Source organism: Papilio xuthus, unplaced genomic scaffold, assembly GCF_000836235.2.
Source record: "Papilio xuthus unplaced genomic scaffold, Pxut_1.1 DF826159.1, whole genome shotgun sequence".
Lineage (NCBI taxonomy): Eukaryota > Metazoa > Arthropoda > Insecta > Lepidoptera > Papilionidae > Papilio > Papilio xuthus.
Window position 1 is genome coordinate 1,672,925 of NW_013532490.1, and position 22,286 is coordinate 1,695,210.

Here is a 22,286-nt window from a genome sequence, read left to right on the forward strand (position 1 = left end):
TGCCATGTGTTTTTCGATTTTCGATTTACATATGTACATTTATCCGACATTCTTACGGAGAAGGAAAATCGTAATGCAACCTTCAAATATCCTAACCCGCACTTGGCCAGCGTGGATAGCCTAATCACCCCTAATTTAGTGGAGGCTCCGAAACCCTCAGTGGGGACGTATGATGCTGATGATGATGATCTCCAACCGAACTAAAAAAAAGCGACAAGTAACAACGAAAAATCTAGAAGCCATGTTCTTACATTCAAATGATCGAGTTATCTATAAATCATGTATGCAATGAATACATTAACATAAATATTAAATTACACATTTGTCACAATAAAAAAAACAAACCGCAAAATGTCACGAGATAAAATGTCTGGCAAAATACACCGGTAGGTTATTAATCGTTTTTATCGCGGATTAACGCATTCAATAAATGAAATTATAACTTCGGCTGCATGAAATGAACGATGAATGTCATTATAATGAAGTCATGAATTAATGATTGGAATTAAACTTAAATAACCTAATTATTAATACGATAAATGTGGAGTATTAATAAATACTTTCACTGTTTTTAATTGTACAGAGATATGTTTCAGAGAGTGATTTGTTGTAATTATGATTAATAGTTTTAGAAGAAAATCATGGTCTATGTTAGGAAACGTACTATGCTCGTTTTCATACCATATTAAATTTAACCATCGCTAACTACTTTTGTATTTAATATCGTTTTCCATAGAAAATAATACTGTCTGAAATTTTTCGTCTGAATACCTCAATATTTAGAGAAGAAAAAAAGATTCTTTAACCAACTTAAGCAGTTTACTCCAGTAAACATCATTAATGCCTGGTTTACATTATGTCAGTACAGTTGGACAGCAACGTTGGCATGGACAGTTTTGGCTTACTTGCGCCAGTTTGTGTTACAATATGCCAACTGTACATTTTCCTACTGTACTGGCACAGTAAACCCGACATTAAAGCGATCCGTACTACAATGTTACGATTAACCTAAAATGTATTTAAAAGAAACAAGTTAGATTAAAAATGCAGAACACATACTAAAGTTATATTACTGAAGCCAATCTTCAATACCCAATATCGTTCTTTGCACTAAGAATCGCTCAGCAAATAAAGAACATACAACCTTATCCTTAATAGAATAAAGTTTATAATCATGTATAGTGTATAGATGCTGACTGTATATCGGTTGCATTATTTTTTTTCCTGGTCCGGCACGGAGCTCGGGTCGTGGTGAACTGATCAGATTAGACTCCGTAACCGGTTCTCAAAAACCTCCCGAGGAAAAAAATGAGAAAAAAACGACACTAATAACAACAAATAACGAGGCGTTCGCCCGTAGCCGGTTAGTGATGCGCGGCTGTCGATAACAGACCGTGATAAAATGTCGATATCGCTAGTTTTTTATTGTTTTGATAGAATAAGTTTGATTTATTTACTAAAACTAAACGTAAGCGTTAAGCAAGTATCTTTAAAATATCCATCAAAAAATACGCTAAAATTACATACATCGCGAATAAAACATTTAAATTTGTTGTACGTAATATCTACTTATGAACTCTTATATATCATATTATTATAACAATAACCGAAAATATTTGAAGTAAAAAACACTTATTTTCAAATTAAAACTAACTTGCATTGTTAAGTATCTCTATAGTTAGCAAACACAAAAAATATCAATTAAAAATTAGATATTTTTTATCGATAAATCACACTAACCTCTCTAAATAAAGGTAGAGCCAGATGAAATTATACGAAAATATTGTAACGATAGTGACAGATGATTATAAGCTGGCGATAAAACACACATAATTCTCACATAATGGCCGCGAGCCGAGCACCGCCATTAAATCCCGGTGATAATTCCCACCTTGTCTTACTTACACTGAAATCAATTTCACATCACTACATTGAACGATTTATAGATCGTAGTTAAATGAACTAAATACATGTAAATACTGACGATTATTCAACAATAAATCATATTATGAAGTTCTTTGATTTGCTTTAAATTAATACGACTTGTTTCTTACATAAGCGGTAAATCTGCTTGCTAAACTTAAAGCATCTAGATTATACCCTAAACTGATGTAATGAGTAATCAAAAGGTTTAGTTTAATATAACAAGTGGTTACGCAATGAATTAGTTTGCTCGTTAACCTCTTTCTTTATTCTATCATAAGTATAGTCGTATTCAATTGAAATTAAAAATAATAATAACACATTCAACTGGCTAAAAGTTTTACTTATTTTCTTTAGTTGTACTTACAGCTTTATATTAAATTGTTTAGATAAGTTTGTTACAAGTTCTAATTCCTATTAATTTCGACTATAGACATAAGACTGTTTTTCCTTAAAGGCATTTGAACCACCACTAAACACAACTACATTATCAAATCAGTGCCCATAAACTTAATTCCAGCGTTACAATAATTAATATATATTGACATCAACATTGATATAAACACAAAGGCTGGCAACACAGCTGGAACCCGTCATACGACTTGTCACACTGGATTGATAATTGGGTATTCAAGTATGAACTATTCTCGTCATAACTTAAGTGAGATAAGCTACGTACTTGAATAGATAATCTTACAAAGTGATCCATGCATGGAATACCATGTCCGGTGTTCGGATACGTGCATTTTCTGAATAAAAACATTAAGAATATTATAATTCGATGTATACACTTACCGAAAACAGGACTTAAATCCGATTTCACCGATAATTTCCCGGAATAAGGTTCGCCAGACTTTTCCTGAAACAAAGATAAAATAAATGATTAAAATAAAAGTTATTATTTTTTCCTTTTAACACCAATTGTTAACTAGCATTTGAACATAGAACATAGAAATTATTTATTTAAGTAGCTGTCAAACGCGACTCCATTCTCGCGGTATTAAAAAAAAACTTAATTAGTAGCCTATATGTTCATCCAGACTATGTTCTACATCTGTGCCAAATTTCATCAAGATCCTTTGAGCTATTCTGGAGTTACTTCCTTACATACAGATACATCCATTCATCAATCTAACTAAAAGTTAATTGAGTATTGTTTATATATTTCAAGTCATAAAATCTACATATATTAAAACATACACTTATCAAGAACTGTCAAAATATACCTCTTCAAAAACTAAAAGGGGCGACCGTATCAATCCGATTCATTGAGCTTAGTTTTTGCTTGAACAATATCAGCGACGATAATGGATATAACAAATTGGAATGTTTCCGCTTTCATTAATCCCAATAACCGAATTTCCTCCATCTACTACGATGTTACGGAGCCAATGAGCCGTTTGAAATGTCGACACCTTGATGATATTAGAGGGAGACTATTCTTTCATTCACGATGGAGAGAAAAATTATTTTTAGTAATTGTTGAGATAAGCAATTAAGTACTTTGAGAACTTAATTTATTTTTCTATCTGTGATTATAAATAATACACCATTTAATTTCAATAAATTTATTTGATGCTTTTTTTAACAATAACAAACTGTCCTCGGTGGTAATTTCAAACCGCTACGACTTAGTGTCATTCAAGAAGCGGGCATATCACCATCTCAAAGGCTGGAAACGCATCTGCGGTTCCTCTGATATTGCAGATGTCCATGGACGTCGATGAACACCTCGGTGTTCCCACTGCTCGTTTGCCCAATCTACGACTTTTTCATTTTATAACGTTATATTATGTCAAGAATAGTCCCCTAATAGTAATGCCTTTAAGGGAGGGTGTACGTAATTGGATGAGTCGGAATCAGTTTACCCCACTCGGACACTTACACCAAATCAAGGGTAACAAGTATCCCCGATGTATTAAGTCATTTGACCTTTGTAAGAGATTTTATAGAGATTTAGCAGGAAATTGCCTTAAATACGAGTTCAGTATTTTCTGTTCTGGATAGGACTAATAAATGAATGGTTTTCAATTAGATTTAAGTACAATTTCAATATACTAAAGTTAATGTAAGTATAATTTAAGTTTATGCACAATTTTCCATCATCAATCATATTAATATTATAAATGCGAAAGTTTATATGGATGTTTGTTAAAAGGTATCTCCGGAACGGCTCAACGGATCTTGCTGAAATTTGGCATAGATGTTGAACATACTTTTGAAGAACACATAGGCGACTTATTAATTTTCTTTTTAATTCAGCGCAGACATAATCGCGGGCGACAGCTGGTCGATAATAAAAAAAGCTATTCAATTGGATACATTTACAAGTATTTAATTAAATAAAAAAAATATTTTAAATGTCCAGTTTATGACAAATAAGGACTTATTACTTTAGATATTATCTCGATACATCAAACTAGCGCTATATAACTTGTTACTAAATTAAACTACAATTATTGTCCCTATAGAATGTATCGACAACAAAGTAAGAAACATGTTCGTAAAATTCCATTTATTTTAACTTCAAGTCAAACATGGCGAGACGGGTAGTTGTGGAATTTATTGATAATCTTAATAATATAAATGCAAATGTTTAGATGGACGTTTGTTAGAAGTTTTAGACAGTATTAGCTAGAATCATTCGGTGCGAATGACGTGATTTCGTTACAAAGTCCAGTGTCAGAATGAATAGTGAGTTGACACAAACGACGACATTTTAGTAAGGCTAGTGTTGAGTCAATACACTGCCCCTTTTTGGGATTATTTTCCTAACAGAAGGTATCTCTGGAACGGCTAAACAGATCTTAATGAATCTTGGCAATTACATCTATATGTAGAACATAGTCTGGAAGAGCACATGAGCTATTTAATAAGTTTTTTTTAGCGCGGACGGAGTTGCGGGTGACAGCTAGTTATACTATAAATCTTGACTAATCGTTTAACTCATATCTATAGAAATTTTATCGGAGCTAAAGATTAAAGCGTCATAAATTGTAATAAATATTTTGCGAAAATAACACATATTTTCCTCACGAAAATTAAAGTCCAAAAAGCATTACGTATACATTTAGGTGAAAGAAGTAGAAATAAAAAAATCGATTACAATTTAAACAGTGAGATAAAGTATCGACAGTGTTGATAATGGGTAATCGATTCAACGGTTGAATTTGTAGCGTCGTTAAATATTTTCTCGCATCGAATCGATTAACTAATAGCATGACATTTCTCCGCTCTCACAGATCTTAAGGAAACTAGTTGGCCGGCCCAGATACCACTGGCGAGATGCCGTAGGACATGAGGAAGCTACATTCGATGAGGCTGGAGACAGCGCAGTACTGGCGACTTTGGCGATCTCTTGTGTTTAAGGCCATTACCCACTTTGGGTCGAATTTGGAAATTAGGGAAAATAAAAATAAGCCTAACTACGTATATAACGTACTCAAGGGAACAATCTTATGACATTTTACTAGAGATTTCGCAAGGATATAGGTCACAATGAAATTGAAATACATTCAAACCTGCATACTAAGATGCCCATAAAACTGTACTATTAGTCGGACAAAGAGTACAAAAACTCATTAAAAAACAATCTTTTCTAATTTTAAAGCTAAATAAAGGATAAAAAAAATCTGAGATGATGTACAAAAGCATCCTTAAATACTTAATATTATATTACTTAAGTATAAAATTATTGGTAACCGAGGTCATAAAGTTAACATTTGACAAGTTGTTACAACCAAACAGAAGGAGAAAAAAAATCGCACGATTAATCTGTAATTTGACATATAATTTTACAAATAACTAAATTACGTATAAATATATTCAACGACCCACCTTTCAAAACTCATTGAGTTTACTCATTCCTTATGCGATGTAAACTACATTAGTTGTTAGTTTTTATAAAGCCGCTAAACTTTTGAACGTAAATAAGTCGATACATCTATAAAAGGAACAAAGAATAAATGATGCAAAATACTTAAGTATTGTTTCCTTTAATTAAAGGTGACAGTAATATCAAATAAGGCAATGCTAGAACAAGGTTAACTTTGACATCTGAGTATGTCATCGTAGCCCTCTACGGCTGTCATAACTAAAATTCCATAAAATACAATCCAAAAAGTGACAAGCTGTTTGAAGCAGTACATCTTTAATAATTCTTTGAATTGTAGTATTGAATACGATGAAGTTTTTACAGAACTAAACGAACAAACAAGTTGACATTTTCTTTTACAACAATATTTTTTGTTAACAAAACCGGGAGTTAGTTGATACGCTTTACTAATAATACGATGGCTAATTCTCTTCCATTTCCTTCCCTTCTTCTGTCTGTTGCAGCGGTCACTGACCAAGTGGTCAACATTCGTGATCAAGTGGCTAGGTAGAAGAAGACCAAAGAAAGTAGTGTGAAAGAGGATATGCATGGAGTAGTACACACTGTGCCGACTTTCCGTAGGGATAAGGGCAGGTTTATGATGAAGTGGCCTGATCGTTTACAGGTTAAATAATATTCAAAAACACAGATCATCCTTGGAATTTAGTACGTAAACTAAATAAAATAATTTGTAAGCAATTATGTAACCTATAAGATAGTTGTATATGCATAGTTGTCTACATTGTAGATGGCTTTGATTAAATTCCTGTTGTGTGGCAAATTTTTTGATGGCGTGTCGCCGATGCGACAAAGAGGGGAACTATTTAATCGCCATGTTTGGAAATTAATTTTCCGAATAACTCTCAACATTTTGCGAATAGATGTTACTGACTGCATGCATTTTCTTTAGAATGCGATAATATTGTTAAAGTATTTTTTTAGATTTTAAATAGTGTAAAGTTTATTTGATGTGTTTTAAAGAGACATTTGGTGTCCAAATTTGAACCTATCACTTTGATTTTTAGAGAATTTTCGTCGGCCGATAGTTTATTGTGCCCACCGCCATACATGTTCATACTTAAAGTCCGTAAGAAATGTGTTTCTTCGTCTATTTATTAATCTGAATATATCATAGTCAGTTGTTATTATTCTGATATCTGTCTTCTTAGTAATATTAAGTAGTAAAAAAAGAATAAAAATTAAGGTCGACTTCCATTATAGCTAACATTAAAATAAACATGCGACTGAAATTAATATCACGGTCGCTGCGTCTTTTGTTCTAAACAATAGTTCTTTACGTTAATAACGCTGTGTAATTTTCTTCCATTGTTCAAATTTTTGCCCCGAAAGGATTTTTCTATAAAAAAATTCTAGCAACCGTATTGTTATTACAAATGAGAAATATTTTTATTCACCTTAAAATTCTTAACTTTGCAATTCTAATAAGGTATTAAAGAAAATATTAAACAAAAAAAAACTCTAACAAAAGTATTATGTTCGTACGCTAATACCTTATTCCTTGTACTTCAAATTCGCTAAAACAATTCAGTAAAGTATAAAAATGGCTATAAAAACTGGAAGACAAGTGCAATGTTAATCAAAATTATTAAGTACTTTTATAATGGACCTAAAGTGAACGTGTATCATAATAAAATGGATGTACATTACAATATCAAAACGTAATTTCCTGACCTTAGGACCAAAAAGTGGTAACAGTGGTAGAGACCGCTTTAACATCTCCGCACGAATTGGTCCGGCTAGCCCGGTGAAATACCACAACCACACAGAAGACAGACGTCAAGTGGAAGCAAATCCGCGTTTCGTCTGATGACTGTGCGTCCCTGTGACCTAATTTAGTCCCCTTTCTCTTCCCACCCTTTTTCTTATAAGGAAAGGATGGGAAGTGGACTTTCTGGATGAGAGGATGCATGCAAAGGGAAAATATTTTCTTTCTGTGCATCCTCAGTAGCCAACGCATATACAATTGCATATGTCTATGGGAAACGGTCAATTCGTTATTTCAGCGATTTCAGGTGGCCGCTCGCTCGTTTGCCACTTTATGATATAAAAAAAAAAACAAATGTAAAACGTTTGCATCAAGATGTTATTTTAATTGAATAAACATGTAGATGTTGAGATATATGACTGTATCAGATTAAAATTAAATACTTTAGATTACTTAAAAAAACAACGGAATTATACGTTTAAAAATTTTAATTATTATTACTCGCATTTATGTTCCGCTTGGCAAAGTATGCATTTATTTTACACATTAAACGTATTTTGCTTTTATTTTAAACGATTAACTTTAAAATTGTCTGATTTTTCCGCACTTTAACAAATATAGGGTGTTATTATTTGCGTTGAATTTTGTTTTTGTAAACACTTTTAACAACGTGTAGTAATTATATTTTTGCATTTTGTCTCATCCCGTTAATTACTATAAAACCACTTACTAGCGCAATAAACGTTGGTTTCTGAGACCAAAATCCCTGTTTAAAACATATTATCTATGTTTTTTATTATCGAGTAAGCGGCCACCTGTATTCGTCGAAATAGCGAATGCTGCTGCCCATAGACATTCGCAATTGCAGGTGCATTACTTAATCGACGGAGGAGGGGACGAACAGAAAAGAGTATATTTCCCTTTCCTCTGCGTCCTCTCCCCCATCAAATCCACTCTCTCTGTTTTGTCAAACTTAATGAGAAGGATGACGATATGATTTATATATTGGTTTCAGAAACCAGCTATAACAGAGATAAATAAATAATATCATAACTATTGTGTACAAACAAACAAAGCAAGAGTTCACTCTTGCGATCATCACAGAATAGATTCAAATAAGAAAAGTAAATCATCCGCTATTAGTGCATTTATCAATCGTAAGTCAAAAATCAACAACTAAATGCATCTTACTATCATTCTAACGAACTTTATCTTGTCATTTACAAGATTTTTTTGCAACAGCACGCGTCATAGTAACAGATAATAAGCAATTAAGGATCCCTTTAAATGTCACATTTAATTACGCGAGAATAATCTAAACGATTTCCTAGGATATGTTAAAGGTGGAACGTTCCTGACGGCGGCCATCGATCAATACGATAAATACGATGTTAAAGTAGCTTTTTCACTGGAATGCGCTCGTATCCGTTACGACGCACGCGTAAATAAAACGATACCTTAAATAGCCTTATAATGTTTATTAAAACATCGTAATTTATTAACATTTGTTTACTTAGAACTATGGCCGGTGTGGTCGTATTTTTACTTTATTTTTTGTACGCAATTTAATCTGAATTTTTTTACTAAATGTTTCCGTAATATTAAATAATTTAAAGGTTAACAACCTGTACACGAGTATTACACGTACGAAAATAACATAAGGAAAATTATTAAAGTCTTATAGTGGGTTTCTAAGACCTAAATGTCTGTATAAAAATATCGTCATCGCTGTTATTTTTGACAAAACAGAGATAAAATGTTTTAAACGCAGATTTTGATGTCAGAAACCCACGATTAGAGGCTAATGGCAATTTATTTATCCAAGTATAAGATCAGATAAACTCAATGAAATCTGATAACGAAATTATCAAATATATCTTTCATTTGAATTAAAAAGTCATCAGTTTATTTTTATAGTTGGATTATTTTGTTAAAACTCGAATTTAAGAACGTAATATATTGCGTGATCGAAACGAGAACCGATAGTAAGTTATATATTATTTTCTTTAATTGAACAGACATATGTTAATACTAGTGTTGATACATTAAGAACTACCTAGAAATTATTTATTCGTAATTAAGCGGTTATATTCTTATCAGCATTGTGATAATATTTGCGTTTTATATTTGCTACTTATGAAAGTAGATATTTATTTTATGTGTTTATTTACTTTTTTGTTTTTTTTTTCAGTGTGAGCTGGTTTTTGTCGTTATGCGCCAAATTCTCCAGCGTCTGTAAACGTGCCTCGAGTACGTATTGTGTAAAAGTGATCTTATCTCGAAACCCTTGCATCTTCATCATATGTAGTTTGTACAAAAGATTATGGACTATTTAAATTTTAAAGCAATGCGAAAAATAGTAAAATAATGTGGGTGACACATACATCAAAGTGACGTTAAATTTTCCAGAAAATTTAAGCTCGGTCATATTGAAGGAGGAATTCTTTCTATGACATATTATTTTATTGTAAGGAAAGATGTTATAGGTAATTTAGTACATAGTTTGAAGTACCCACGACTCTAGTATCGTCACAAAAACTAAGGTGAACTTATCGATGTTAATATTAAAGGTAATTTAACGGTATTTCAGATAGTTTTTTAAATTTCTGACCCGCTTGGTAAGAGCCTTCGCTCCACTCGAGCCTACTCGTGGCGCTAGATAGCCGCCTAACTAGCCGAGTCTTCTATTTTTGTCGACATGAAAAAAACTTTAAGAAACCCACTTAAGTTCAATGTCACACTTTAAGATAAAAATGTGCTCTTAGAGTATGTAGTATTCCAATAAAAAGTTGTATATTTATACACATGGATAGACACAACGAACAGATAATTAAAATACTATTTTTTTTAAAGGAGGAGTGGCAAAACTAGCTGCATAGCGCCTTGTATCCAAACTTATAGTTGATCCAACGCCCAGCGACATCTGCAACAAGAGTAATCGCAAATGCGTTGCCAGCCTTTAGGCTTATGTACACGCTTTTCTTGACGGCCGTAAGTTGTAAAGAAGACACAACTCTTTATTAGGTCAAAACACAATTTATACTTCTTCAGTAATCAAACAAATACCTGATTGATTGCTAACAAGTTAATAGAAGAGATAGGCTCAAGTAATATAGAGTTTCACATCTAGTCTAAGAGTTAAACTCCTAAACCTGTAGTAAAGTATATTAATCGAGTTTTTACAATATGAGGATCCCTAATAGTAACACCCCGGGCTAATCTGTGCAAATCTCTGATATCATAATCCGTGTGCGACGGTGATCGATGTCGCGATACTGTACGTACACAAATAGTCCATTTGACGGCGGCGTTATCTGTACATACACTATCGTAATGCGTTTCGTAACTAACATCGCTTCCAACACTATTACACGATATATTTATGAGTACTTTTTACTATGTCAATTTTATGAACTATATATGTCAAACTAACCGTTGGTTGCTGAGACTTAAATATATGTAAACATATCGTCATCCCTGTCATTATCTTTGACAAAAAAGAGATAACAATTAGTTTTAAACGGGGATTTTGGTCCAAGAAACGTAACTGTAATTATACAATTTTGTGTAATACATACATACAGTGTTAGAAGAATGGCCTGTGTCCAACATTTTACTTTTTTGTCTGATAAAACATTCGCTTAAAATTTAGAAAAAAAATCTTGATTAATCTTACTCAAAAATCGAACGTCAGTGGGTCAGGGGTTAAGCACTTGACTTGCAATCTGCAGGTCCTAGGTTCGAATCCCGCCATGTACCAATGTGTTTTTCGATTTAAATATGTACATTTATCCGACCTTCTTACGGTGAAGTAAAACATCGTGATGCAAGCTGCACATATCTAAGAAGAAATTCAAAGATATGTGTAAAGTCAACCAACGCGCACTTGGTCTGGCACCTGGTTGACTAGGACCTAGTCACCCCTAACTTAGGGTAGGCAGCGAGCCCCTCAGAAGGGACGTATAGCTGATAACGAATCTTTATCAAAAATCATAAAAATGGTCGTTAATTGTAAAATAATTAATATCGTAAATTTTACAACTACGGACGACCTTTATAAGCGAGACACTCAAGTTAGAGGGAAACCTGTTTAAACGAGAAAAGTTTAAGTTCGACTGTATTCTTGAAACTGACTATATTTAATGGTAATCGATGTTGTTAACAAATGACACAATCTTATCTTCTTGTTTATAAACGAGGACGATGATACGGTCACTACTCGACTCGAAAAATTACGAATAAAATCGAGAAATCAGATAGGACGGACAATTATTGAATCGATAAAAATATCGATATTTATATCTGAGCTAAATGCAAATGAAACTAATTACATATGTTAAAATAATTAATCGGATCTGTATTCCAACGGAAAACGGGTGGCTTTTTGTGGAACCGGAATTGAATATTAAAATTGAAAGCATGAAGGATAAAATAATGCATTAACTGCATAAGTAATTAACGAAATATTTTTTGTACATATAACTCATTAATGGAATTACTGAAATGCGTTATAATCTTACTAATGTTTAGATGAATTGCTTAATATAATAAGTACATTCTTTACAATAGTCTTTTAGTGGCTGAAAAGCACTAAAACATCTTGAATTACAAAGTTTGCAATTTCAATTTCAAGATATCAGATACGACTTGATTGTCTTTTAATCATCATCACCCTGCCCTTATCCCTGTGGTGGGTCGGCACAGTATGTACTACTCCTCCATACATCTCTATCTGCCGTCATATCCGAGTCTACCCCCTTCCTACGCATATCCTCTTTCACACAGTCATTCCATACTTTTTTGGTCTTCTTATACCTTTGTAGCCATCCTCATTCAATCTCATTACTTTTTTGCTTATATCACCATCATCCCTCCGCATAACATGTCCAAACGATGCTAATCTTTTACTCCTCAATTTTTCAATCACTGGCGCTACTTTCAAACTTCTCTAATATAAACATTAAAAATAAACTTTATCCTTTCTTGTCACACCACACATCCATCTTAGCATACGCATTTACTTGATTGTCTTTTAATATTAGACACAAAATGTATGCAATTCATTATATTCTCTTTTGAACATTCTAATGTGCCAATCCAACGCCAAAACAAAGGCGCATTCAAACCAAACAGTGCACATGTAAAAGGTTGCATTTCTAATAACTAAATATGTTTTGTCGTAAATACCTAAACATTTTGTTAATTCATTATATGCATTCATAAAACAGGTAATGTAAACTTGAATAAAATATTTAATGAATGCGAATTAAAAGCGAAAATATTTAACGCTTGCAACGCCGTACCAATTACGGTAATCGCGCGTTGTAAAATCTGGCAATAACAAAAAAAAAAAGAATTAACACGCACGCCCATTTAAAACTGTTTTACTGATATTGTAAAATTTCTATAAAGTAATTGATTTTTCATATTTTCGTACCGTTTAATATTAACACTGTGACTCCGGTTTTGTTACCCGCGGAGTAATAAATGGTGATACTAACAAGTTCACTTCTCAGAACGGACCGGACCACGTTTTTCTTTATTTTTTTTTGGTATCCCCGGTTTTCGATGGTCACGAATCGTTCCGTAAGATAAATAGTGGAAGTTGACTTTTATTGTTGCGTCATCGGGCAAATATTTGATACACCGGATTTTGTACAATTTGATACCTGGTTATTTTTTTATAATTATTAATTGAATCACAATTTATCCAATTCCAAACCTTTAATTATTGTGGTTGAGTTTTTTTTTATATCATAAGGTGGCAAACGAGCGAGCGGCCACCTGAAATAGCGAAGTGACCGTTGCCCATAGACATACGCAATTGCATATGCGTTGCCTACCTTTAATCGACGAAAGAGGATGCACAGAAAAAAAATATTTTCTCTTTCCATGCATCCTCTCATCTGGAAAGTCCACTTCCACATCCCAACCCTTCCTCATAAGAAAAAAGTCCCCTCTAAGGGTAAAACCCCCTAAAGTCTTAGACAATTGAAATGACACAGCCACCAAGAGTAAACTCAACTTGCCATTGTATATCAAAATCTATGGACTTCTTTACGACCCGTTCAGTTTTTTTCTATAACAGACTTAAACATTTATTATATTTATCACATCACTAAAACAGTCAATGTTAGACAAGTATAGGTAATATCACATCGTTTGAGCGTTCACACGCAATTAGATCCCTCCCAGTCTCATTAGCATTGAATCGAAGGATTAGCCTCGAGCTGCAGTCGTCCCGCTCTCGCTTAGAATACAAACTATTGCCGTCTCATTTCAATAGGTTAATTCAGAACGAAGGATCAGTAGGTTAATACTTGTATCAAACGAATAGAAACATCCAACAGATATAGTCCCATAAATACTTTGCATAAACCTTTATTAAAAGCAAAGACGATTTTAATTATCTTGTTAAGTTAACTAATAAGTTGAAGATTAGACAATTAAATAGAAACAATGATAATTCGTTGACATTCAGCCATATTTTATTTGCAACATATAAATACGACTTTAAATTAATTAATTCAAGACCCATAAGATCATATCAGATAAGAGATATTTGTTAATAATATTTTTGTATAACTATATCAAAGCAAAGATTTCAAAGTATTCATCATCAGCTCACTATATGTACTCACTGATCGGGATCAGAGTCTAACCTAAATTAGGGGTGACTAACACATTGATACATGACGGGATTCGAATCCAGTTCACTTTGTAATCTGCAGATTACAAAGTCAAGTGCATAACCACTGAGCCACTGACGCTCTTCCAAAGTATTAATCTCAACAATTACTACAAAAACATTTTAAACCACATTCACAAAATTCAGCTGACTGAGAAATTTAGCTTGACTTTTGTATATAAGAACAATATGTAGGTGTGAATAAGGCTTGTTTCGGACCCCTCCGAGGCATCGCCGGAACAAAGAGCTGGCGACACTACACAGTTTTATTGCCACTCTTGTCGGGCGAGAATTCATTACAATTGTACTAAAGCCCAGCTCTTAGCCTACAAAAGAGAACGTTGCTTATATTTCTGTGTAATGTTACGGAAAAGTCATTTGGACGTTGTGATTATTTTGGATTTTGTTTTAACATTGTTTTTACGTTCCTTTGTGTTTATATCCTTTTTTACGCCAATTTTGATTTGGACCAAATAAGTAATCTTGCTAAGACACGTACGTTTACGTACGTAAATTGACTAGACAAAGATTTTAGGTTTTCTTTTTTTTTTCAAACAAAAACTATCATCAGTTTATAAGATAAACAGTGTCTGAGTGTTGACTTTGAATCAGAAAGATATTCTGGAAATTATCAAAATGACATTGAAAATCATATCAAAATCCATTTTAATTATTTATCAAACAAATCGTATTAAAATTCGACATTTTTTTATTACATGATCGTATTTCTTAAGCACGTAACGACTGACGTCATTAAGTGCAAGAATAAAGATTTATAGCTTGATTAAAATAAAATTCCGCTTATCTTAACAATATTCTCTATCTAATATCACATATTAATTTACAAAATGCAAGCAATTTTAACAGTGGTAGAGCCCGCTTTAACATCTTCGCACGAATCGGCCCGGCTCGCCCGGTGAAATACCACGACCACACAGAAGACAGGCGTGAAGTGGAAGAAATTCCGCGTTTCGTCTGATGAGTGTGCGTCCCGGAGGCCAAAATTAGTCTTCTTTCCCTTCCCGTCATATTTCTTATAAGGAAAGGATGGGAAGTGGAAGAGGACTTTCCGGATGAGAGGATGCATGGAAAGGGAAAATATTTTCTTTCTGTGCATCCTCTTCTCCGATTAAAGGTAGGCAACGCATATGCAATTGCGTATGTCTATGGGCAACAGTCACTTCGCTATTTCAGCGATTTCAGGTGGCCGTTCGCTCGTTTGCCAGCTTGTGATATAAAAAAAATAATAATAATAATAATATTAATGCGAATGCTTAGATGGATGGATGGACTCGGCTCAACAGATCTTGTTGAAATTTCGCATAGATTTAGAACATAGTCTGGAAGAATACATAGGCTAGTTATTAAGATTTTTTTTAATTCCACGTAGATGAGGTTGCGACAACAGCTACTTTAAAAACCTTTATGTTAACCGTAACAGCAACGAGTAATTTAACAGTAAGAAATCTATTTAAAACATTGGTCATAACCCGACAAGCAAGTGCATTAAACTTAGCACAGTACGAGGAACGTGCGACAATAAAAATCTCCCATTATAACGCGTCCGGGCGAATTTCAATAAAGTCAAAGAGGATAATTTACAGTTATTACATCGCTGACCCCGCAAAACACCCACCACACCGAGCCTGGTCAACTCGCTCTTACAAAAAACACCTAAAAGAAACACCAAAATCTGGTATGACCAGAAAAAACTATACCACGAAATACAAGTAAAATTCAACCTTCAACCAAATTTATAAAGTCGAAGTTCAAATAAAATTTATTAAAGAAGTTACAAGGCTATGGTATAAAAGAAGCTTTATTTCAGAAGCGAGAAAGCACAAAGTGAAATATGTAAATTACTTGCAAGCAACAACTATCCATTCTATACTTAATTCCTCTAACAATAAAGTTCAAAATTGAACAGACGTATGTTTGTTTGTAAAAAAGGATCCATCTCGTTTGTTGCCTACCTGGTCGGGCGCAGACGAGGTCTGTATTTATGGCGCCTAGCGCACCTCGCTCCACGTGGCATTGGATGCTCGTTAGGATAACCGTTGCTCATTAGTCAATTTAAATGTACAAGCACCCTGTAAAACTACCGGATTTTGTCTTCAGGCGTTACATCTACAGGTTTCGGTAAAGTTTAAAAAATTACCATATAAAAGAATACCGGTCAGATCCCTACAACTGTTAGATATACATAAATTTAGCATTTACGAATTCAGGTTGCCAGGTCCAGTATACCAATTTTTAACATATAAGAATTAATTAATCCATCATTTTGTGACCGCAACCATAAGCGGTCTCAATTCGTCATTGTATTGTCTCGCAAAAGCGGGCGGGGACAGGAAACGAGGATAGTTTGCAAGATGATTTACAACTCGACCGAGTCACTGACGCCTGAGGCATTCTGCTAAATTATTTTCTTAATTAGCTGTTATGTCTGGTTCAATGATGTATCACTTTTGTATGATCACTTCGCGCTTAACGGGGTTTTTATATCATATTTCGGTTTTTAAATCTCCCGCGAATTCGTCAGCACACGATAAAAAAAATAGTCTATAATATACTCGCGTGCATCAGCTTTCTTCACGTCAAAGCCCCGACAAAATCAGTTCAGCCGTTTCAGAGATTACCCGAAATAATCGAGGTCTGAGAACAGACAGACGTATAGACAGACAAACATTTTCAATATTGGTTTTTCATCATCAGCAACGGAACAAATTTTATTAACATGCATAGATGCATAGATGTCCTTGGTCTAACCTTGAGTTTTAACAGTCGAAATGACTTGCATAAACATAATATTATTACCATTATTTCTCTAAGACTTGTGTTATAGGTGGATAGAGCTAACTCATGGTAAGGAAATACAATGCACACCGTAATAATGATGGTGTCTTCACCATCACTTAAATTCTTATTTACGGAGACCAATGGTAGGTCTTACGTCCACTTCCAGAATTCTTAAAACTAAACCACATAACACGTAGCATGAAAACTAAGCTGTCTCCAGTAGACTGATATAATCTTATAGTATCGAGTTAACGCAGTCAGTCTGATTACGTCAAAGCATTCGGTAATTAGATTGTATAATTTAAGCGCGTACTACCGACGTACAGAATGTCTGTAATTAATTTCCGATTAGGACACACGATTGTATTTGTCTTCTAATCAATAATGTTGTAGTCTTGTTTAAATTAACTTCTAATAATAGGATTACATATATTTAATTTTTTTATCTTCAATGAATATAAATATTCTAGTTTGATAAAAAGATTATGGTACTTTATATTGATACTGTTTACATCTACGGATGTTGCAAGTTCAGAAGACAGATTTGAATAAGATTTTATTTTAATTTTTGGTTTTAAATTTCGGATGACTTAAAACTAGATAACTATTACTCTCTCTCTCTCTCTCTCTTATCAATCCCTTCTCATCTTTGTAGCCAACTGTTTGGTTGTTTCACAAATAGTAAAAAAAATTATAAACAGTTTAACAATAACGTGCTCGTTACTTTTTGATTTTTTTCCAATGTATCGGATCAAGGTCATGCGCAGAGTTTTATTAGTAATCAATAGTAATAAAATAGTAAGAAAAAGCAATTTATTAAATCACTACAGTGAATGTTGAGAAACATATATAATAACGTTTTACTCTCTAGATTTTTGGTCAGTTTCTTTGGCTGATTATTCATTTATTTTTATGTAGCATCGATATTTTGTAACTGTTCAAATTGTATAAACTATAGATGTAGATTAAGCAATATGATGCCACTTAGGGTTAATTTTAAAACCTTGGTAGCATTGTTTAAATCTGAAAGGGATGTATTACATAAGTTAAGAGGAAAAAGTCACCATTTTAAAATCCACTCGTATTTATATCTTGGGTCAACAGAAATCCCGAGTGCTCAAATATTTTGGTTTCAAGAGATAACGGGGACTTACGCGTGGGTGTAGTGCAGATAAGAAATATTGCCCTCAGATTTCGACACGGTAAAAAACTTGTCTTTTTTAATTTTAACAGATAAAAAATGGGGTAAAAAGCGAAAGCTGAACCTTATAAAATTGTAGAAAAATGTATTGTACTAAAACATATCGTTTAATAATAAAAAAATGTGTATCATTTAAAAATTGAAATAAGAATATTGAAGCTAAAATTTAAAAACTTCTACGAAAATAATTTTAAAAGTTGTATCCGACACAAGGCAAATATAAAAGCGAAAAAAAGTTAACCCCTCGTGTTTCAACAAATTGGTTACAAGTGGACGTTTAAATAATTGCACCAACAGTTCTTTAGGGTTGAGCTACTTATCTCGAGAGGGAATGGGAGAGAAATCGAAAGCTTCTCGAGAATTGCAAGTGACATGTAAGGGAATATACACATGCTCACATACCTAGAAAAATAAAACGTAGGTGAAAAGTGCTTACTAAGATCACCATTGGTACAAATTCTTGTGGTTATACTTCACTTTTTAGTTTCGGAAAAAGTGATAGTAAAATTTTGTTGTACAGTCAGCGTCATATAGATCGTCACAGACAAGATATGCAAATATATAGGTACATCAAAAGTAATCAATTATATCGGTACAACAAAAGTCCTCAAAATAATAGATACATTCACCCTGCTCAAAAACATCGGTACACACACAGCGTCAAATATATGAGTACATGCAAGATGCTCATAAATATCGTAGCAGCCACTGCGTCATAAGTAACGAAGCAGTCAAGGTGCGCAAAAATATCGGTACATTTGACAAAATTGAACTCTATCTCTATATACTTGTGATACAATTTGAAATAAACTACTTCTGTTACATTCATTTGACACTTTGCATCAAAACATTTTTCAAAATTTACTAAAAGTGTTCGACGCGGATGACAGATATTAGGTAGATAAAACCAACATCAAATTTAAGTTTGTCATCATATATGCTAGTTTGGTCTCGTGGCCTTACCGTTCGCCGCCGTTGGTACGTAAGGTCGGCGGTTCAAATCCCAAGCCACTATTTTTTTTATATTTAAACTTTTTAATTTTAATATCGAAGCACTTGTAATTCAACTTTATCGCCGTAGTTATTAGGTACTTTTTGATATTGCTTTGGACTAATGAGTTTGACCGTTAAAGTACTTTTCTATTTCAAACAAAAATGAAGGAGATAAAGCGATGCTATTGGCATGTAATTTGTTTATTACTCATGTTTGTTAAACTTGTACCGGTAAAAATAACACTTTTACCTTTACCTTTTACTGATACTGATTATATTTAAGAAAGAAAGAAAAAAACTGAATGTCAATATCCAAACTACATCAAATTTTTGGTCGATTGCAATAAACATTCCAGTGTGCGTGGGCGCGCACACATATGTAGATAACACTTGTACGTATAGTTTCCGCGCGTACCATTCTTAAAACCCGCAAAGACAATCCACGCTCCGCCCACTCACTTCACCCGCGATGGTCTGACCTAATTGTTGTTAACGTTATTTAAATTTCTTTCTACCCGACAGCGTAAATTATAAAAAAAAATTGTCGAGCAAAATTTTACATTACCAAATTTTTACTGGTTATGAAAAAATAACCCCGTGATTGATAAAATGAAAAAAAAGTAGCCTGAGATTCGAACCGGTATACTTACATATTACGGCAAACATACTAGAATACTGCGCCAAACTTGTATATATTGTGACAAGGCAAAATTTGATATTAGTTATTACGTATCTGTCATATTCGGCGTGACAAACTTTTATATTTAAGCGTTATGACAGGAGAAGAAAAATATTGGGTTGCCCAGTAAGTTCGTGCCGCTTTATAAGGAAAATTGAAACCCTGTTCTCTTAAATTTTTGAAAATGTTTTTAAATTATATTGGTACGACTCTATACCTAAAACGTCTTTTATTATTGGATAAAATTTTAAAAATTAGTTTTTATCTCAACCAATGAAATGAAATTATTCACAATATAGAAATTTTCGTGACGTTTGATAATGGTGGAAATCCGAAAATGAATCCACTTCAGCTACAGTCTATTGTAAGCTTTATATCGAAAATCAGAACGAACTTTCCGGACAACCTATAATGTTAATACAAAGTGTCAAATGAATGTAACAAAAGTAGTTTATTCCAAATTGTATCACAAGTATATAGAGATAGAGTTCAATTTTGTCAAATGTACCGATATTTTTGCGCACCTTGACTGCTTCGTTACTTATGACGCTGTGGCTGCTACGATATTTATGAGCATCTTGCATGTACTCATATATTTGACGCTGTGTATGTACCGATGTATTTGAGCAGGGTGAATGTATCTATTATTTTGAGGACTTTTGTTGTACCGATATAATTGATTACTTTTGATGTAGCTATATATTTGCATATCTTGTCTGTGACGATCTATATGACGCTGACTGTACCAACAAATTATTTGTGAAGAATGAGGGACATGACAATATGTTGTTATACAAGTGTTTAGACAGTTAAAACTGACTTAAATTCCCATAGATCCACTTGAATGTTAATACTATTCGAAACTACAAATGTACTATTAGTTCACAATTTTAAAATTAAACATTTTAATACGTCAGATAGTCTAAAGTACTATTTGATATTTTGCTACGAACCTTTTATTAACATTTCAGACCCTCATTAATTATAATAATAAAATTGTTCCGAGGAAACCTTATTCATAAAAGGAAACCTGTAAAGCACTACCAAAACACAGAGTCTCAATAGGTCGAGGCAAAACAAAGAATGAACCCCGTACCTATGGAGGTTGGGAAAAAAACGAGCCAGGTTCGTTAGGGCACATGACTGGCAATCCGATAACATCGTACCATAGAGCTTCGAAATTTGAGCATACTGTTTAATAGATGCGGTAAGTCAATTTCACTTAAGATTATATCAAAGATTTAAAACCGGTTTTAGAATAGACATTAGAAATGTTTTAATTCTAATACTAAAGTATTATAAAGAGGAACAATTTGATTGCATTGAATAGGCTCCTAAACTTTTGAACCGATTTGAAAAACTTTTTCACTATTGGGAAGCTACACCATCTCCAAGTAGCAAAGGCTTTGTATATTACTAGACTTTTTTGAATAAAAGAAATGCAACTTGAACTTGATTTCTAACTTAGACTTGCTAGTGGTAACAAGTGGTAGACAAGTTTTCTTGGTGTTGTCCCAAACTGTTTGGCGAGATTGGTCGCATTGTAAATGATTATCTTTTTGCATGAAACTCAGCGTACTGTAATTGTGGCGTTTACCTTTTATTTTAATATAATACATATAACTAAAAATAAACAAATGATAACCTTACGTGCCCTGTTTATTCTTATTACTTTGTAGTATAGATAAAAGAATGGATTAATTAAATACAGTTTGGATAAGGGGTTTTTGTTGTTATGTCAACTTGAAAAAACTCAATAGTTAACGTTTTAAATTAAATATGATAAATATTATGTAATATCCATTCGTAAAAGAAAAGTTTTATCCCACAGATTTGATTGAATGAGATATATTTAAACGAATATTATGTAATGTAATTAAAGATAATAAATATTACACAAGCATAAATAAAATTTTAAACACGTTAGTTCATAATGTTACTAGGGATATTATAAACTGATCGCTCTTACATTTTCCATAATATTAAAAACAATCACATTACGGTATTTTCCTAAACGTAAAACAACTAATTCAGTTTACAATTAAGATAATAACGTATATTTTTAGATTGATAAAAAGCGTAAACAGAATAAAAACTAAATCGAACTAAAAACTAAGTCACGACGAATGATAGGCGTGCAGGTAGCTAAGTACGGTCAGCAAACAAGACGGATTTCTTAGGCGGGGGCAAGGGGTACGGTCAACAGTGGTATTTGCTCGCTACCGGTGTTGGCCACACGCGTTTGCCTCGTCGCTCCGTCACTCGCGACGCGCACCGAACAAATAAAGCCCATTCTTTCCCCCGCTTTTTTGGGCTACGGTCAGCAAACAACGGAAACACTTATACGGATAACGTATCGGACAAATTCTTTAGTAAAATAACTTCCTTGAGTACCTTCCGTGC

The 22,286-nt window shown here is 33.3% G+C and overlaps 1 protein-coding gene across 6 annotated transcripts in view; it reads right to left on the bottom strand.

The window, feature by feature from the left end:
• The window catches only part of pan (transcription factor pangolin), a 126,517-nt gene that overhangs the window by 64,575 nt on the left and 39,656 nt on the right, over positions 1-22,286 (bottom strand). For all 6 annotated transcript variants that reach the window (XM_013319313.1, XM_013319315.1, XM_013319314.1 and 3 more), the window contains exon 3: positions 2,719-2,782. In XM_013319313.1, coding sequence (XP_013174767.1) covers positions 2,719-2,782 — 64 coding nt within the window. The remainder of the gene's footprint in view (positions 1-2,718; positions 2,783-22,286) is intronic.